The 16,211-nt window shown below is 49.3% G+C and overlaps 1 protein-coding gene across 3 annotated transcripts; it reads right to left on the bottom strand.

Moving 5' to 3' along the window:
* Window positions 1-213: 213 nt before the first annotated feature.
* TSEN2 (tRNA splicing endonuclease subunit 2) lies at window positions 214-9,942 on the bottom strand. 3 transcript variants are annotated; one of them, XM_038148907.1, is made up of 12 exons: window positions 9,835-9,942; window positions 8,414-8,603; window positions 7,602-7,683; window positions 6,848-6,884; window positions 4,657-5,155; window positions 4,484-4,561; window positions 3,967-4,017; window positions 3,213-3,351; window positions 2,167-2,203; window positions 1,432-1,543; window positions 936-1,025; window positions 214-506 (listed from the first exon to the last, which is right to left on the bottom strand). In XM_038148907.1, exons 2-12 carry the CDS (start codon window positions 8,585-8,587, stop codon window positions 447-449), a joined length of 1,359 nt encoding a protein of 452 aa, XP_038004835.1. In that variant the 5' UTR covers window positions 8,588-8,603; window positions 9,835-9,942; the 3' UTR covers window positions 214-446. The 3 variants fall into 3 exon arrangements, with proteins under 3 accessions (XP_038004835.1, XP_038004836.1, XP_038004838.1); XM_038148908.1 differs by having other exon boundaries at window positions 9,847-9,911; XM_038148910.1 differs by lacking the exon at window positions 9,835-9,942 and adding an exon at window positions 9,596-9,648.
* Between the last annotated feature and the right edge of the window lie 6,269 nt (window positions 9,943-16,211).

The following is a 16,211-nucleotide window of genomic DNA, read 5'->3' as shown; positions in this document are numbered from 1 at the left end:
TGCCCAGGCCCCAGAATAAATTTAACTTCTGGCAAGAGTTCCTCAGTTCTGAGCTGTGATTGTAGAAGTAAGTTCCAGGGTCCCAACTGCAACAAACAAACCTCTCCCCAAATCCAAAACGGAATTCACCAAGACTGTGAAGTCAGGTTTGTGCTGCCATAATATCAGAAATACTGTTCCTAATGACTGCAGAGTAACCACCACTCAAACATGCACCTTTTTATCTTTTATATTTTGAGTTGGGACACAGCTTTTCATCTGTTGACTTACATTTTTCAGTAAAACATTCTCCCCAGTAACCATGATACACCTCATTTTAAACAGCATTTATACACACCAAGTGAGTATGTTGGTAGAAAATGTTCTGGGCCGACAGTTCATCATGAGATCAGGTAAAAAACAACAAGAAGTGGTTTTTAAAAAGAGGGGTTTTCTTGTGCAGTCAGTTAAAATTCATCCTGCTCACAGCGCTCCCGGGAGGAAACCCAACGAGACACGATCAGCTCCTGAAATAAAACCCAGCAATTAGGAAGGAAAAAACCCCAAAAGCTACAGGAAATCAGTGAGGGATGGGGACTAGGTCTGTAAAACTGATGTGTATTATGTGGCCACTGAGGTATTTCAGTAAAAGAGTCTGTTTGCTCCTGGAGAGAGCTGAACTCTCAGACACTTTTCCCCTTTTATTTCTGACCTTCCCTTAGCCCTGCTATCTCCACAGGTTTTTAGGAATCCCTAAATGCTTACATGCACGGTATCAGCAACATTCCCATTCAGACAGGAGATGTTAAGTTTACAGAGATCCTGCAAAGCACTTTGCATGACTTGGGGCATGAAGGAATTTAATTTTATTGCAGCCACATGTGCAAAACCCAAATCAAGGCAGAGAAGGCGGCACAGTTCCCCCAGGGAGCTGTAAAAAGGCAGCGGCCGCTCACCTGAACCTTGATTCTCTTCATGCACTCTGGGGTTGACATCTCCTCGGCAGTCATGTCAGAAGGTCTGATCAAGTAGCACAGCATGAGCTCCTGCGGGCAGCCAGGAAACACAGGAATTTCAGTGGGTTATGGAAACACCGTGACGCTCACACAGACAATCTCAGGGAAATTCCAGTCTCACTGCTCAAAGGAAAATCCTGGGAGATGGAAAGGGCTTTAAAAACAGAAGTGGCAATCAGGGAACAAGGGTCTCTCAGGTCTTGCTGTTCCTCACACAACTTCTAACATTCCTACAAGTGGCAGGACTAACATTATTATTATTATTTAATAATAATTCTTCCAGGATTCACCTGGATATTGACAAAGGAAACTTCTCCCACTGGCAGATCAACATACTGTTCAGCAGTAGGATTCTCTTCCCAGCCTCACTCCAAGTCCCTGCCCTTTGGAGCCAAACTTCATCATCCCAAAGCTGGTTTTACCACAGAGCTTGTACCTTAGAAGCATTTGCAGTTGTTCTGTTCAGCCCAGACAGGGACATCCAGCTGAGGGGTCTGCGAAGGGAGCCTTCAAAATTATCATCCACCAACTCAGCAATGACAGAGTAACTGCAGAACACAGCAGGCAGGACAAGTCACGGAAAGGAAACTGGCATTTTCTGAAGGCAACTCAAGAACGAGGGGCTAAAAACTGGCATTAAACAATCTGCCAGCTTGCAAGCTGTGCAACTGAGTCTCTCTATAAGGAAAAGAGGAGAAATACTGAAGTTGTGGATGTGCCCAATGGTGCCTTCCCTCCCCACCCTTCTGATGTTTGTAGCATTCTCTTTGTTAATGCCAAGCTGACATTTATAACCAATTTATTATCTGGGAGTTCAACCTGACTAGCCAACAAATAAAGACAATAAGCATCCCTTAAAAGTTCTCCTAAATTACTAAATTACCCAGAACACGTATTTTTCTAAATCAGTATTACAAAATCCAATTATTTTCCTGAGTCCATCACCATCTGAGTACTAAATCCACTGCAGCTTGCAATTTTGAATGCCTGTTATTTATATTCAAAGAAATGGTGTCATTTAGCTCCTCTGCTAAAAGGATTTTCACATTCCCAGTGTGAACACAATGTATTTAGAGTGATGAATATGTGCTGAACCAGTGAAGATGTTAAATTGCTGTGAGTGAAATTTAACTTAAAGCAAAGAAATGAGCCAGAAACAGGAGTGTCAAACCTGGCATGGTAGAATGGGGGTCCTTTCCGATACAGCACTGAAATGAAAGAGAAACACCTCAGTCAGATCAGAGTTTCAGTGGGTTTAATACCAGGGCCCATCAATATTGTCAAATGTTCTGTAAATTTTAAGTACACGAGTAAAAATCTTCAACTCCTTTGAATTCTGCTCAGAATTAGGTTATCCCAGCAAGTGGAGAGAAGGAAGAGCAGCAGAGTGACTCAGGGCAGGGCTGTGGCAGGTCAAGGGTAAGGCAGAAGAACCAGAGCAATTAGCAGTTGTTGTAGGAAAGAGTTCAGGATGGAGTTTTTGGCAGGGATCCAGAGTTACACACTGACCTAAAGGACTTGCTCAGCACACCCCCCAAACTGTGTCACCACTTCAGCAGCATTAAAACACCTGCTGGGTTGCACACATCCAAAACCACCTGAGTTCAATGCACGTTCTCCTGTGATAACAGGCGTTACTGCACTGCTCACGTTGACACGAGCCAAACGGAGATCTTGAGTTCCTTGGCAAGGACACCTCGAATTACTTCTGTAATAAACCTCCAACCAGTAATACAAAAAAGCCAAGTCCATTCTTTCTCTGCCCCAAAAAGCCCACACAAAGAAACAGTCCTAGCAGTGAGTTCAGCAGAAGTCCAGCTTCTCTTAAATGGGATGAATGAGGTGCATGAACTTTATTCTGGACTGGGATCTGGACTCAAACCTGTTATTCTGGAGACTGTTATGTTAACACTGCAGCAGATGTGTTTAGGAGAGGACAGAGAAAGTTGGGAAGGGAATTTCAGTGCGATCCTGTAAGAATTATGAACCTCATGAAGCAAACCAGACCTTCCGAGCTGTCTCTTCACCTCCTGGATATGGGATGTTCCTTCCCACTCATGTCCCAACTTCACTGCTAACCCCAAATGTCCTCTGCCAACTGCAAGCAGCAAAGGCTGCTCCGGTCCTGCAGCTCCTCCCTGAACTCCTCTCTGGAGTTCTGCCTTGCCTGGAGAAGGGGTGAGCAGGAAATGATCCCACTTTTGGGGAGGTACTCACAGAGATCTGTGCCATACTTCAGCCCCACCTTGGGCACCCAGCCCTTGCCCCTGAAGTAGTGGTAGGCCATGTAGGTGGTTTTGAAATCAGGCTTCACCTCACTGAACACTTCCCACAGCTTCACGATGCTCAGGGGCTCCTGCAAAGCACACAGCAAGGTCACTGCACTGAGATAAAGCAGCCACGCTCTGCTGCACAGCATGACAAACACCAACTAGCACAGCCCCAGAGCAGGAGCTGCCGACGGTACGACAGAACCCCTGAATGAAGGCAGGAACCTGCTGCTCCACTTAGTGGCTCTTTTAGGCAGTTCACAATCAGTCCCATAACATCCCTGCCAAAGGAAAGGGTGATCAACCTTCAACTAAAACACAGGTTTGAATTATTATGGCATTACATTAATAATAGCTTGGTAGAATTAATGCTTAAAACTCCAAGGAATTTTGCCATCTCAGGTGTGATAATTTACCATATGATTTCTCCTAAGTTTCCTGCCTAAGTTACAACAAAAATCCTTTCTCTGCAGACAGACAGTGCTTAATTGTATTTGTCTTGGTACACTTAAAGCTTTCAGACCTGTATTTCCTAAACAGAAATACCATCACTTGTAAGAAAATCTTCCCAATTCCTGTGTTTGGTACATCCTCCTCCAGAATTAACAGCACAAATCAGTGCCACACAGGTGAAGATTCAGACCAAACCATACCCAGAGAAAATGCATCCCCAGTAACCCAAAATTAATCCAATCTCTTACCTCACCATAATAAATACTTAAACATCCCAGAGCATACACCAAGAAAAAAGCCTGAAAAAACAAACAGAGGCAGTTTAAGCGATAGCTACATTCCTCCTGTAGTTTACACACAAAGCCTTGCAAGAACAAAGGCTTCATTAATTAATTTTCTGCAAAGTCATCCCTGCTGAAGGCATGCTGTTAAAACTGACACATAAATACAATTAGAAGCAGCAGAATTGAAAAAGGATTCATACAAATGTTGCATTCCTGGTATTTCTATATTTAAGTCCTGTCACTGGTCTCTGTGTCAGTGGGATTACTCACCTAAAGCAAACAGGATTGAACTCTAGTTTTTTACCCTCTCATGTAATTATTAGCATATTAAAGCTAAGTTTAATGACTAAGACAGTCCAGGTCCTTAGGAGACACAGGACCCTGTATTTTAGAAACATATTTTAAATGACAGTGTAACATAAGCTAAGGTTTACTTTTTCAGATGAAAAGCAAACCAACTTGCACTGTGCTTGACACATACCTCTTCCAGGCTGAGTTGTAAGTACTCAAAAATCCTAAATGGGTTTTTTCTGCATACTAATACTTCCTTCTTGACACGCTACAAGAAAATTTGACTGTTATTAAAATGTTGAACTGGAAAAAATAACGAATTCTGAAAGTAGCTTTGTCTAAAAGATTAGATCTTTTTCTTACATTCTCTTGTGCATTAGTGGAGTCATCTTCAGGACAGGAGCTGCCTTCTTCCTCCTCTTGCACCAGCACATATTCGGGAGCACATTCCCTTGAGTCCATCCCCTCCCAAGCCCTCTGCTCAGGGCTCTGCTTTCCCTCGCAGCCCCAGAGCACAGGAGGGTCCCTGTGGCAGGACCCTTCAGCCATTTCCCTGGGATGCCCCTGTTCCTGGTCCCTGGAGGCACTCCCAGGATCCAGGGCCGCACATCCTCCCTCCCCAGAGCGCCCCTCCTGACCCTCAGGGCTTTGGGCTCCTTCCCTGCCAGCAGCTTTCCTGCACACTTCTGCATTTCCTGGCCTCGCTCTGGTGCAGCTGTGCCCAGCCTGTCCAGCCCCGTCCCCTCTGCAGAAGGGCAGCCCCAGGGGCTTGGTGTAGCTCTCCAGGATTCTGGTGGCGGAGCAGCTGTCCAGGCCCTGCTCCTGCAGGACGCTCTGAGCCCACTGCACGCGCCGCTGGTACCTGGGGAGCACAGGAAAGGAGGAATTCCAGGGGTTGCATCCTTTGATTAACACTTTAAGCCCCAGAAGGTTCAGCACAGTTCACAAACGCCCCCAGCAGCGGCTGGGCACAAATGTGATGGATGCAGTGGGGCTCCAGTTTCTTAGGGAGCTTCATGAACACCAGGATTCTGCTGCCTCGTGTGCCTTTGTTTGGCCTTTTCAATTTCCCTGGCAGCAAACAGCATTGCTGAGCCCTGCCAAGCTGCTGGGCAGGTTCAAGGAGCAGCAGCTTCACCAGGCAGAAAGTCCCTTCTCCCATGAAAGCCTTAAGCCTGAATTCCCCACAAATTTGGAATTGGAATTGCAGGATTGAAACATGGAACAAGAGCCCTCCCACTCCAGCTTTTACACAGCCAAGGACTGAGAGTAGGAGCTGCAAAACTCTGCTTTAACTGCCCTGGAAACAGCAATGGCACAGCAGGAACACCAGTGGAAAATTCTCCAGCAGAAACCACCCTTTGGAACCAAACCCCTCAGTTATATCCTTGAGAAATGACAACAATCCCATCACTGAGATATTTACAGGTTTCAGCTACTATTTCTAATAGTTTTCGATCGTGGCAGAGTTTTTAGCGCCTTTTCAGTTCCTTCTTTTGGAAAATAACAAATGAACAACATTAAAACCATTTAATGTTATTAAAATAACATTAAGTCACTTGAAACATGACTCTTCACTCTGCGAAGGTGGAAATCTTGTACAGCATTTTTTATTTCCCTGAACAAAATCCTCAGGCAGCAATTTCAGCCCAGGTAACAAGGACATTAAATGCAAATTCCATGTGTCAACACAAATACAAGTCCCCCTGCAGGCTCCTGATAAAGCTGGATAATTCAGGGCTCTGCTCTTTGTTATATAAAAGACACTCTTCTCTGTCCTATTATTTAATTACCATTTAATTTGCACTTGCAGGTCTCTGCAGAGGCAGAGCCTTTTGTGCACCAGTAAAATCACACTTTCATTGGTGCTCAGCGTCTGCAAGCAGCAGTAACTGTAGCAGCATTAGTAATTATATGGTTACTGTTTTTCTTACCTAAAACTGAGGGCTGCAGGAGCATAATTTTCAAACTCAAGGTAATTTTTTTAGTTTTCATAAGATTAAAACCAACTGAGTATCTCACCTGTGCACGCTTAATAGTTTTACACTATTTAAGCAGGAAAAAAAATAAGTATGTGGTCCAACACTCTGTTCTGCTAAGTGTACAAACCACCAATGTTAAGTGAGACTTAAAAAAAGGTAAAACATCAAAGCATTGTAAAAGTTCAAGAGCTGCTTCAGATACACCTTAAAAACCCAATGTGGAAATGGAAGAGATATCTTAAATAGCCTGCCACAGAAACTTCTTTTCCTGCTCCTCCCCTGAAGAATGTTTATTATGCTTGTAATTGTTATTAATTAATTACCCACTCTGTGCATGCCTTGGCTTCTATTCAGCAATCAACACCTACAAGCCTACGTGAAAAACCACCCTGAGGATCACCCCCTACCCTACTTCTACTTCTTCTAAAGTGATTTATAAATGAAATAATGAGGAAAAAAATAGAAGCAAGTTACTGTCTTAATTCATACAGCCGTCAACCTGCAACCCAGTATGAAAAATATAAACCAGAACAATCTCTTTCCCAAAACCAGATAAAAGCAAATTCACTTACTTTTGAGATGTAATTATGGGCATGTTTGTGTTAACACCTGTGTAAAGAAAAACCATACATTGTTTCATCAATATAAAGATGGTTTTGTGTGATTTTGGTCACTGGGGTGATCTGCAGCCTGGGAATTGTCCCCATTTTCAGTCCTCAAAGCCATTTTGGTCCCACTTTTCCCAAGCAGGACACAGCAGAACCAGGAAAGGTACAAATGTAACAGGGAAGAACTGCACAGGGAAGAACTAAATACACGTTTTTCTCCAGACAATTATGGAGGGACAGGATAAAATCCAGTGATGGTCTCTGGGACTTTACTGTCATGGGTGAGTAAAAAACGAGTTTTTAAACAGGCAAAACCATAAACATAAACAGCCAGGAGCAGACTGGGTGTGACTGGCTCCAAGCAAAATTAAAATTCCACCAATCCTTCCCTCATCATTTCAGGGATGCCAAAATCTGCAGATTAAACCCAAGGAAAATAAGGGGGGGGGAAAGCCCCAGGATGATCCCTTTACTTCAGTCTTCCCGAGCAACAGTTCAGTGAAGGTTTGGGGGAATGCACTAAGGAATTATCCACATGGATTTCAACTCTTGGGGTTTTCCCAGGCAGGAGAGATGGGGACAGACAGATATCTTTCACCTGATCCAATCCAGCAGATTATTATTCTGCATGTAATTTATAAAAATATCCTTTCAATGGGTGAGGAAAGGTGAGAAGAGCTACCAGAGCAGTGCTGAGCTGCTAACAGCCCCTATTTACCTCTCCACTTGGCCACCAGCTGAGGATCTGAAATGCTGAACACTGGCCGGCTCCTGGAAAGGATCCCCTTTCCAAAATAGCCCTGCAAAGGACAGCAAAAACCCCAAATTATCCCATGGCACAAAAAAGAACTTCTTTCCCATTCATAAAATGCAGACTGGGGAGACCAGCTGGAACAAACAGCTGAACTCTGCAGCATTTCAGCCCTGCCTAAAGCTTGTTTAGCTCTTGGTTCAGTATTAAACACCTGGTTTAACCAAGTGTTTAAATCCTATGTAGCCTGGAGAGTGTTGGGTCTTCTCCCTGAACTCGAAACATTTGTCAGCCAAAACCTCTCAGCAAACGTTTGAAAACAACACCTGAAACCAAGGAGACACCACTGTGTTAGAATGGTACTCAGACACAAAAAACTGAACACAGCTTGTTTTACACAGGAATAAACCCCTCTGGAGTTAAAGGAATTATACAAGCACTTATAAAGCATTAATATTTCAACCCCCTGAGCTTTAAAAACAAGAAAATGCTTTGAAAAGTTTCACGAAATGTTGAAAGTAGACATAAACATGAAGGCTTTGCAGCTGTTTCTTAGCTCACAATGCCACTTCATTCCAAAATTTATTTTCTTGGATAAGAAAGACTTTTCACATTTGATACAGAATATATTTTTTGTACTGATTTCAGGAGAAAAGGGAAATATGGAGAATCACAGGAAGCTGAAGAGGCAGGGAAGATAAAGGCAGCAGATTTGAACCAGTATTATGTTTTTCCTGCATTTAAAACACTACAGATATTGTGCAAACAGGGTGCAGCACCTTGTTGTAGAGCTGTTCAATATCCTCGGGGTTCCTCACAATCACATTGTTGTTAATGATCTCAGCCTGGCAGAGTCTGAAATCCTTCCCCCCGACATCCACAGGAAAGGGAGCCTCATAGGACTCGAAAACTCTTCTTTTCCTTCTTGGGGGGTGAAAAACTGCTTCTGCCATGTCTTAATTTATCCTCCTAAGAAGTGGAAAGAAAAGATTTAACAGCCGGGAATTTAGGTTCACCCATTTTCCTGTGTTTCAGCAAGACCCCTCCTACAGCAGCACATTCTCCGTGGACCCTGCAGGGTAACACAGGTTTAATTCTGCAGCTCTGCCACCAAACACAGGCAGGGATGTGCTGGAGATCTCCGATCTGCCTCTGGGGCATCCCCTGCGCAGCAGACAGGGCTGCTCCTCAGCCCAGAGCCCATGAAGGAAACTCCAGCAATAAAGGAGTAAAACACACCCAGGAACAAAGCAGAGCAATGAGCACAAGAGCAGAAACCATACAAGTGCCTAACTATGAACCGTTCCGAACAGCGGGAGCTCCGGGAGCGTTGGGGCAGCGCTCCCAGGGCCGGGTGGCACTGCGGGGCTGTGTGTGCGGGACCGGGCGCTCCCGGGGCTCCCTTCAGCTCCGACACCCGGGGCTCTGTCACTCTGCAGGAGAGCCGCGGCCTGGCAGCATCCTCACAGCGGCATGCGCTGGGCCGAGGCACTGCGGGCAGCCATCCCCGCAGGGATCCCTCAGCGCTGCCCGGATCCCCTCACGGCTGCCCCGGGAATCCCTCAGGGCTGCCCGGGATCCCCTCAGGGCTGCCCGGGATCTCCTCAGGGCTGCCCGGATCCCCTCAGGGTTACCCCGGGAATCCCTCAGGGCTGCCCCGGGAATCCCTCAGCGCTGCCCGGGATCCCCTCAGCGCTGCCCCGGATCCCCTCAGCGCTGCCCCGGGAATCCCTCAGGGCTGCCCCGGGAATCCCTCAGCGCTGCCCGGGATCCCCTCAGCGCTGCCCGGTATCCCCTCAGCGCCGCCCCTGATCCCCTCAGCGCTGCCCCGGGAATCCCTCAGGGCTGCCCCGGATCCCCTCAGCGCTGCCCCGAATCCCTTCACGGCTGCCCGGGATCCCCTCAGCGCTGCCCGGGATCCCCTCAGCGCTGCCCCCGGAGCCCCGGGACAAGATCCGCACCCGACCCGGGGCGGTGCCAGGATGTCCCGGTGGGTTTGAGGGGCAGTGTGCAGTGCCGGGGTGTCCCGGTGGGTTTGAGGGGCAGTGTCCGGTGCCGGGGTGTCCTGGTGGGTTCGGGGGCAGTGTGCGGTGCCGGGGTGTCCCGGTGGGTTTGAGGGGCAGTGTGCGGTGCCGGGGTGTCCCGGTGGGTTCGGGGAGCCCGAGCCGGGCCGTTCCCGCCGCCCGCGCGCGCCACGCACCGTCACTGTCACCGTCACTGTCACCGTCACCGCCGCGCCGCCACCGCGCCTGCGCACTGAGCCCGCGCGGGAACGGCCCCGCCCCGAGCCCGCCCCGGCCCCGCCCCGCTCCGGGCACTGCCGCCGCCCCAGCCCCGCCCACCGGCCCCGCCCCATTCCCGGTCCCGCCCATCGGTCCCGCCCCATTCCCGGTCCCGCTCCAGCCCCGCCCATCGGTCTCGCCCTATTCCCGGTCCCGCTCCAGCCCCGCCCACCGGCCCCGCCCCATTCCCGGTCCCGCTCCAGCATCGCCCATCGGTCCCGCCCCATTCCCGGTCCCGCTCTAGCCCCGCCCACCGGCCCCGCCCCATTCCCGGTCCCGCTCCAGCCCCGCCCATCGGTCCCGCCCCATTCCCGGTCCCGCTCCAGCCCCGCCCATCGGTCCCGCCCCATTCCCGGTCCCGCTCCAGCCCCGCCCGGGGGTCCCGCCCCGCTCCATCGCTGGTCCCGCTCCATTCGCCCGGGGGCTCGGTCCCGCTTCGTCCCAAGCCCAGAGGAGGATCCGGTCCCTGCCGGGGGTTCGGTCCTGCTTCATCCCGGTCCCGCGCCATCCCTGGGCCAGGGGAGGTTTCGGTCCCGCTCCGTCCCCGCCGTGCGGGCCCGCTCTCGCTCGGGTGTGCCGCCCTGGCAGAGCTGGGGCCGCGGTGTCCCGGCCCGGCTGCCGGCCCCGAGCGAGGGATGCTGCCGGCAGGGAAGGACAGGGAATGTGCTCCCGGCTCCGCTGTGTCCCCGCCAGGATGCGCGGCTGTCCCTCCCGGGATGCACGGCTGTCCCTCCCGGGATGCGGGGCTGTCCCTCCCGGGATGCGGGACTGTCCCTCCCGGGATGCGGGGCTGTCCCTCCCGGGATGCGGGACTGTCCCCCCCACTATGCGGGGCTGTCCCTCCCGGGATGCGGGGCTGTCCCCCCGGGATGCGGGGCTGTCCCTCCCGGGATGCGGGGCTGTCCTCTCGGGATGCGGGGCTGTCCCTCCCGGGATGCGCGGCTGTCCCTCCCGGGATGCGGGACTGTCCCCCCGGGATGCGCGGCTGTCTCCCCGGGATGCGGGGCTGTCCTCCCGGGATGCGGGGCTGTCCCTCCCGGGATGCGGGACTGTCCCCCCGGGATGCGGGGCTGTCCCCTCGGGATGCGCGGCTGTCCCCCCGGGATGCGGGGCTGTCCCTCCCGGGATGCGGGGCTGTCCCCCCGGGATGCGGGGCTGTCCCCCCGGGATGCGGGGCTGTCCCTCCCGGGATGCGGGGCTGTCCCTCTCGGGATGCGGGGCTGTCCTTCCCGGGATGCGGGGCTGTCCCCCCGGGATGCGGGGCTGTCCCCCCGGGATGCGGGGCTGTCCCCTCGGGATGCGGGGCTGTCCCTCCCGGGATGCGCGGCTGTCCTTCCCGGGGACAAATCACGCGGCGCCGGCGGCTTTGGCGTGACCGAGTGAGAGAAGCTTTCGGAGCGAGCGATGCGCTCCTCGAGCAGCGGCAGGACACACGCGGGGATGATTAATTAGCGCTGTGAGGACGCAGGGACAGTGTTCCGCTCGTTGGCTCCGGGACAAAGCCCGTGGCTCGGTGGCCGCCCGGGACAAGGCGCCGCTGTCCCGCCAGGTGAGGCCGCTCCCGCAGCTCAGAGCCAGCTCGGCAGGACGGGCTTGTGCGACTGTAAGATAAAAGCACCTGAATAGAAAGCATTTTCACTATTTAGGACCTGGCGTCTCTTTTTGTACAGCTTGAGCCCTGCTTGTCAAACCCACGGTCGCCCCTTCACCCACGGCACGCTCCTGTTGGAGGTTACCCTAGGAGGTGACACTGTCACACAAAGACACTGGGAGGTGACACTGTCACACAAAGACACTGGGAGGTGACACTGTCACACAAAGAGGATCGAGACAATTTGGCTCCAGGGACGCAGACTCTCAGCAGAGAGTTCTGATTCCCAGCAGAGATCAGGGAATTCCCTGATGAAAAGCTATAATAATACGTCCTTCTTAGGAGGTATTTTATCTCTCATTCCTGTTTTTTTTTTATGGTGAGCCAAAGGGCAGCAATAGTGATTACAAGGCCAGACAGGAATTATTGCCCAAAACATGAGAACACTCGGCTTGTGTTCTTACAGTTATTGCCCACAGAGGTTTGCTTGATACACCAGCTCAGGAGTTTTAATTTGTTTTGATGTTGATTTGCACAAAAAGTGTTGCAGCCAAACCTCAGAGGGGCCTGGTGTGTTCCTGTCACAAAGTACAAAAATGCTCTGGTAACTTCAGAGCATTCTCAGAGCTCTGCCATTAAAATACCCAAGTTAAAATATTCCAGGCAACAAAATGAAAGTCACCCAGCATCAAAGATGTCACTCTGATTCAAAAGTCCTTATAAAATGGTCAAACCAAGTCTCACTTGAATGAAAGCGGGTTTATCTCTGCTAGCTATATCTGGATTTTCTCTTTGCGCAGACACATTTACTATGGGACGTTCCCTGCAGGGAGAAGCAGACAAAACACGAGGAGCTACAGGCCACTCACATTTCATTATCAGCGTGCAGCCTTGAAGAGAACCCATGGCCAGACCCTCAATTAACTCACTCACACTCCTGTTGAAGAAACTGCTCCCGTTCCTGATAAGCCCAGATCGAGCTGCAGCCAGAACTTGCTGTCTGAAGGACAAGCTTTGGATGAGTCACACCACGTTTCTTTTATCTATCAATTTCTTCTATCAATAACTGTGCAGACACTCTCAGCAATGTCTGCTTGTCCCTGCTGATGATGAGGCAGCGGACGAGCAGGCAGCAGCACCCCAGTGACAGCTCTGAGCTGCAGCCCTCGAGGTCACCGCGCATCCCAGGGAGTCAGGGACACCACACCGCTGTCAGGAGCCACGGGGAGAGGGACAAGGCTGAAATCACCCAGTCTAGAAATGGTAAAGTGCACAGAACAGACCTGCATTGTCCTGCAGGGCCACTGGAATACGGGAGGAGCAAAACAGTGTTGTACCTGTGAGTGAGGATTGTACCGTGTCCATCACCGGCACCCTCAGAGCAGGCTAAACAAACGCTCAGGAACAGTGCAGATACAGCTAATCCTGCCTCGAGACACGGGGCTGTGCTGAGCCCTGCAGATCCCTTTGCTGGCAGTTGGCAGGGTTGATTTTTGCTCCTGCAGCGCGGCAGAGAATGAGCTGCAGCTCCTGCCCGGCCTGCTCCCCCCGAGCTCTGCTCCCTGCGCTGGGAATGGCACCGGGAGCAGAGAATTCCCGGCTGCCTCCGGCTGAGTCAGTGCTCTAAGGCACACCATTCAATTGCTCACCATTTCTTGACACTCGGCTGATTTATTGCATTATTAAATTAAGGTCCGAGGCAATGTCAGCTTCCTGACAAGGCTGAGAGGAGTCTTCCCTAAATCACCGTGGCTGTAACCTTTCAGCCCTGACACAGTTGCCTTTGCTGCCTGACTCTCAATGCCCCATTGTCTGCACTGCCAGCCCCAGAAATTCAGATACAAATCCCAGAAATATGGATATAAATGTGGATGTGTTATGGTATCCATGTCAGATCCAGTGCATGCACAGGAGCCCCTCTGATCTCCCAGTGTCTTTCCAGGGGGAGGATGCTCCTGCTCTGTGCTGCCCCAGGATTTCTCAGGCCCTGGTGGAGGAACAGAGCTGAAAGCCAGTTCCAGTGGCAGGACATGATCTCCCTGCCAGGCTCATTGAACTCCTCCTGTGACCACACACGTGGCGATTTCCTCTGAAATCCGTACAACGTTTGCAATGCTGTGCTCTCAGCCTGCCTGTGGTTTGTGTCCTTCCACAGGCACTGTTTCATTGCAAAGCCCATCTGGAATCATTTGGAAGAAATATTCCCCTTATAAAATAGGAGCTCATTTTATATTATATGAACTAATATTTAACAGCTAATATTAATGAGTTGCTGTGCTGCGAAGTTTCTACCCCAGTGAAATGGAGTTGCCATGGGCAGGAAGGTACAGGGGGGCTTTGTTAGCCAAGGTGGTTTTTTAAGTGTTTGGGGATTTTAGAGGCAGTTGGGAGTTAATTCTCAGTCCTACCTCAGCCAAAACATACAGGCCAGGTACTCCTTAAATACATATTTTACATGCTTAGGCTTATTAAAAGAAACATAAATGTCAGCCTGTAAAACTATTTGCCCATGTAGAAAGCTACTCATAAAAATCATAAAAGAATGATCTGTTCTTACAGTGTCTTTAGGTAACTTTGGAATCTGTGCCAAAAAAGAAAAGGGTTTTGTGTGAAGTCCCATGAAATTCAAGTCATGATTTGTCATTGTAATAATTTCTGTCTGGCTTTGACAGAATGTTGCTGTAAAATTTTGTTATCCCATCCGAGTCGTAATCCACAAAACCCCCATGATGACACTCTCCTTTCAGGATTTTCTTTCTCACAAGGTGATGCAGACAGCAGTGGGAGGATGGGCTGTAGTTATTTACATTAGCCAGTTCCACTTTCCCCAGACTGACAGAAATTCCCATGGAAATTCTGGTTACATTAACTTTGACAGAGATATGGGACTGTTTTTGGAAACTTAAAAAAAACCCCCAACAACTAGGGAATACTTTTCATTTTTATTAACATGCAGCATCTTAATTTTGTTTATTAAAGAAATAAATCAAGGTTAGTTTCTGCTTAGTTTCAGATGGTTTTCACAGGAGACAAAAAAAGAGAAGTCAAATACTGGCCAAGCATCTGCCCAGTGAGAAATCCCATAATAGCAGCAATCCCGAGGAGCATGGCAGTGAAGGGAACAGCATGAGAAAAGAGGATTTTAGAGATGAGTATGGCATGGGTGTACTTACTTCAGACATGGACAGTGACTGTGTGTTCTTGGAGATTAAACACACTTGGGTGTGGAATTCTTGCAGGATCCATCCCATCATCCCATCCCATCCCATCCCATCCCATCCCATCCCATCCCATCCCATCCCATCCCATTATCCCATCCCATCAGGGCTCTCTGGGGGCATCCCAGTCACTCCCTGCCCTCAGTTTTTGTTCCAGATGCATTAGAAAATGGTGTGAGCATTAATTTTCTCGGCATCCCGCCTCCCCAAAGGCACTGCTTCCCTTCTCCCCCTGGAAACAAATGCAAAAGCTCTGAGCTGGCCACTCCAGGGGGAATTAAGGGCACTTAAACCCCCTGATTTTCACCCAGCCCTGGAGCCCCAGTGCCAGATGTATTTACCTTTTGCTGAAGAACCATTTGTTTCTGCGTGGCTCATTAGTTTTTCTGCTCCATCAGTCCCCTGGGTGAGCTGCTCAACGAGGCAAAGCTTCTGTTTGGCCAAATCCTGACTCCCTCACCTTCACCTCGTGTGGCTCAGCACACAGCTGGGCACAAAAAACTCCAGCTTCCAGCAAGATGAGCAGCAAAAGTTCATTTTTTTGGTGTGTATTCCATTTGGAAAGGGCACAGTAAGAGCTGGGTGTCTCCACTAGGTGTCCATGTTTCAGCAATTTTCATTCAGGGCTCCTCTCAGCCCCGTGCAGAATGCAGAGCGATTGTTCTGCTCCACTGCCAGATGGAAATGGGAGATAGATTTTATATTAGTCAAGGCTGCACCTGGGCCTGCACCTAAAAAGGGACAAAACACTCAAAACCCACCTTTAAATTGCACATCTCAGACACTCAAAGCAGTCCTGTAAGGGCTGGCAGACTTTTCAGATATTGATTATTGCCTCTCTTGCTTTTTAAAATGTTTTTCAAGTTATGACGTGCTTTGTATTAACTCGTAGGAACAAACAGAAAAAGCTTTCCAGATTTTTAGTGGGCTTTTTGAATCCTTTTTGGTTGACCTCCAGTTTTTCTCTGCACAGCCTTTTTTTCTGCATTCGGGTGAGCACAGAGCCCTAAAGCAGTGGCTCAGAATTTTAGGAACACCTGCTTAATTGTCAAACAACTGCTTTGCTCATTACATTTCTCTTCAAATATTGATGCCTAATATTTACCTACTTTTCCTGGCTGTCTAATGGATGCTGGAAGGCAGAGGTTTGTGCACTGAGTGAGCACAGGGACTTTTTAATGCTCCCAATTTTAAACAAACTGTAGGTAGCAGCCTCTGGTGCTCATTTATTGAAGGTGTTTTTCACTGCTTGTTTTTGTCATTTGCAGCCCCATTCATTAATAAGAGGCCAGAGAGCAGAGATTTCACTCAGATATGAGGGAATTCCAAGGAGCTGAAAAGAAGGCTTTATTTAAGATTACTGGATTCCCTTCTAGGAATAACCCAGCAGATTTTCCTTTTTTCTTTAATTTTTTCTTTTTCTTTTTTTTTTCCTTCTTTAATTTAAAAATTTTTATTTATTTTATTTTTTGTTGTTTTTTCTTTT

The sequence above is a fragment of the Motacilla alba genome, chromosome 12, assembly GCF_015832195.1.
Source record: "Motacilla alba alba isolate MOTALB_02 chromosome 12, Motacilla_alba_V1.0_pri, whole genome shotgun sequence".
Classification (NCBI taxonomy): domain Eukaryota; kingdom Metazoa; phylum Chordata; class Aves; order Passeriformes; family Motacillidae; genus Motacilla; species Motacilla alba.
The sequence above is the reverse complement of the archived record's forward strand: the minus strand, read 5'-3'. Positions and strand labels throughout refer to the sequence as shown.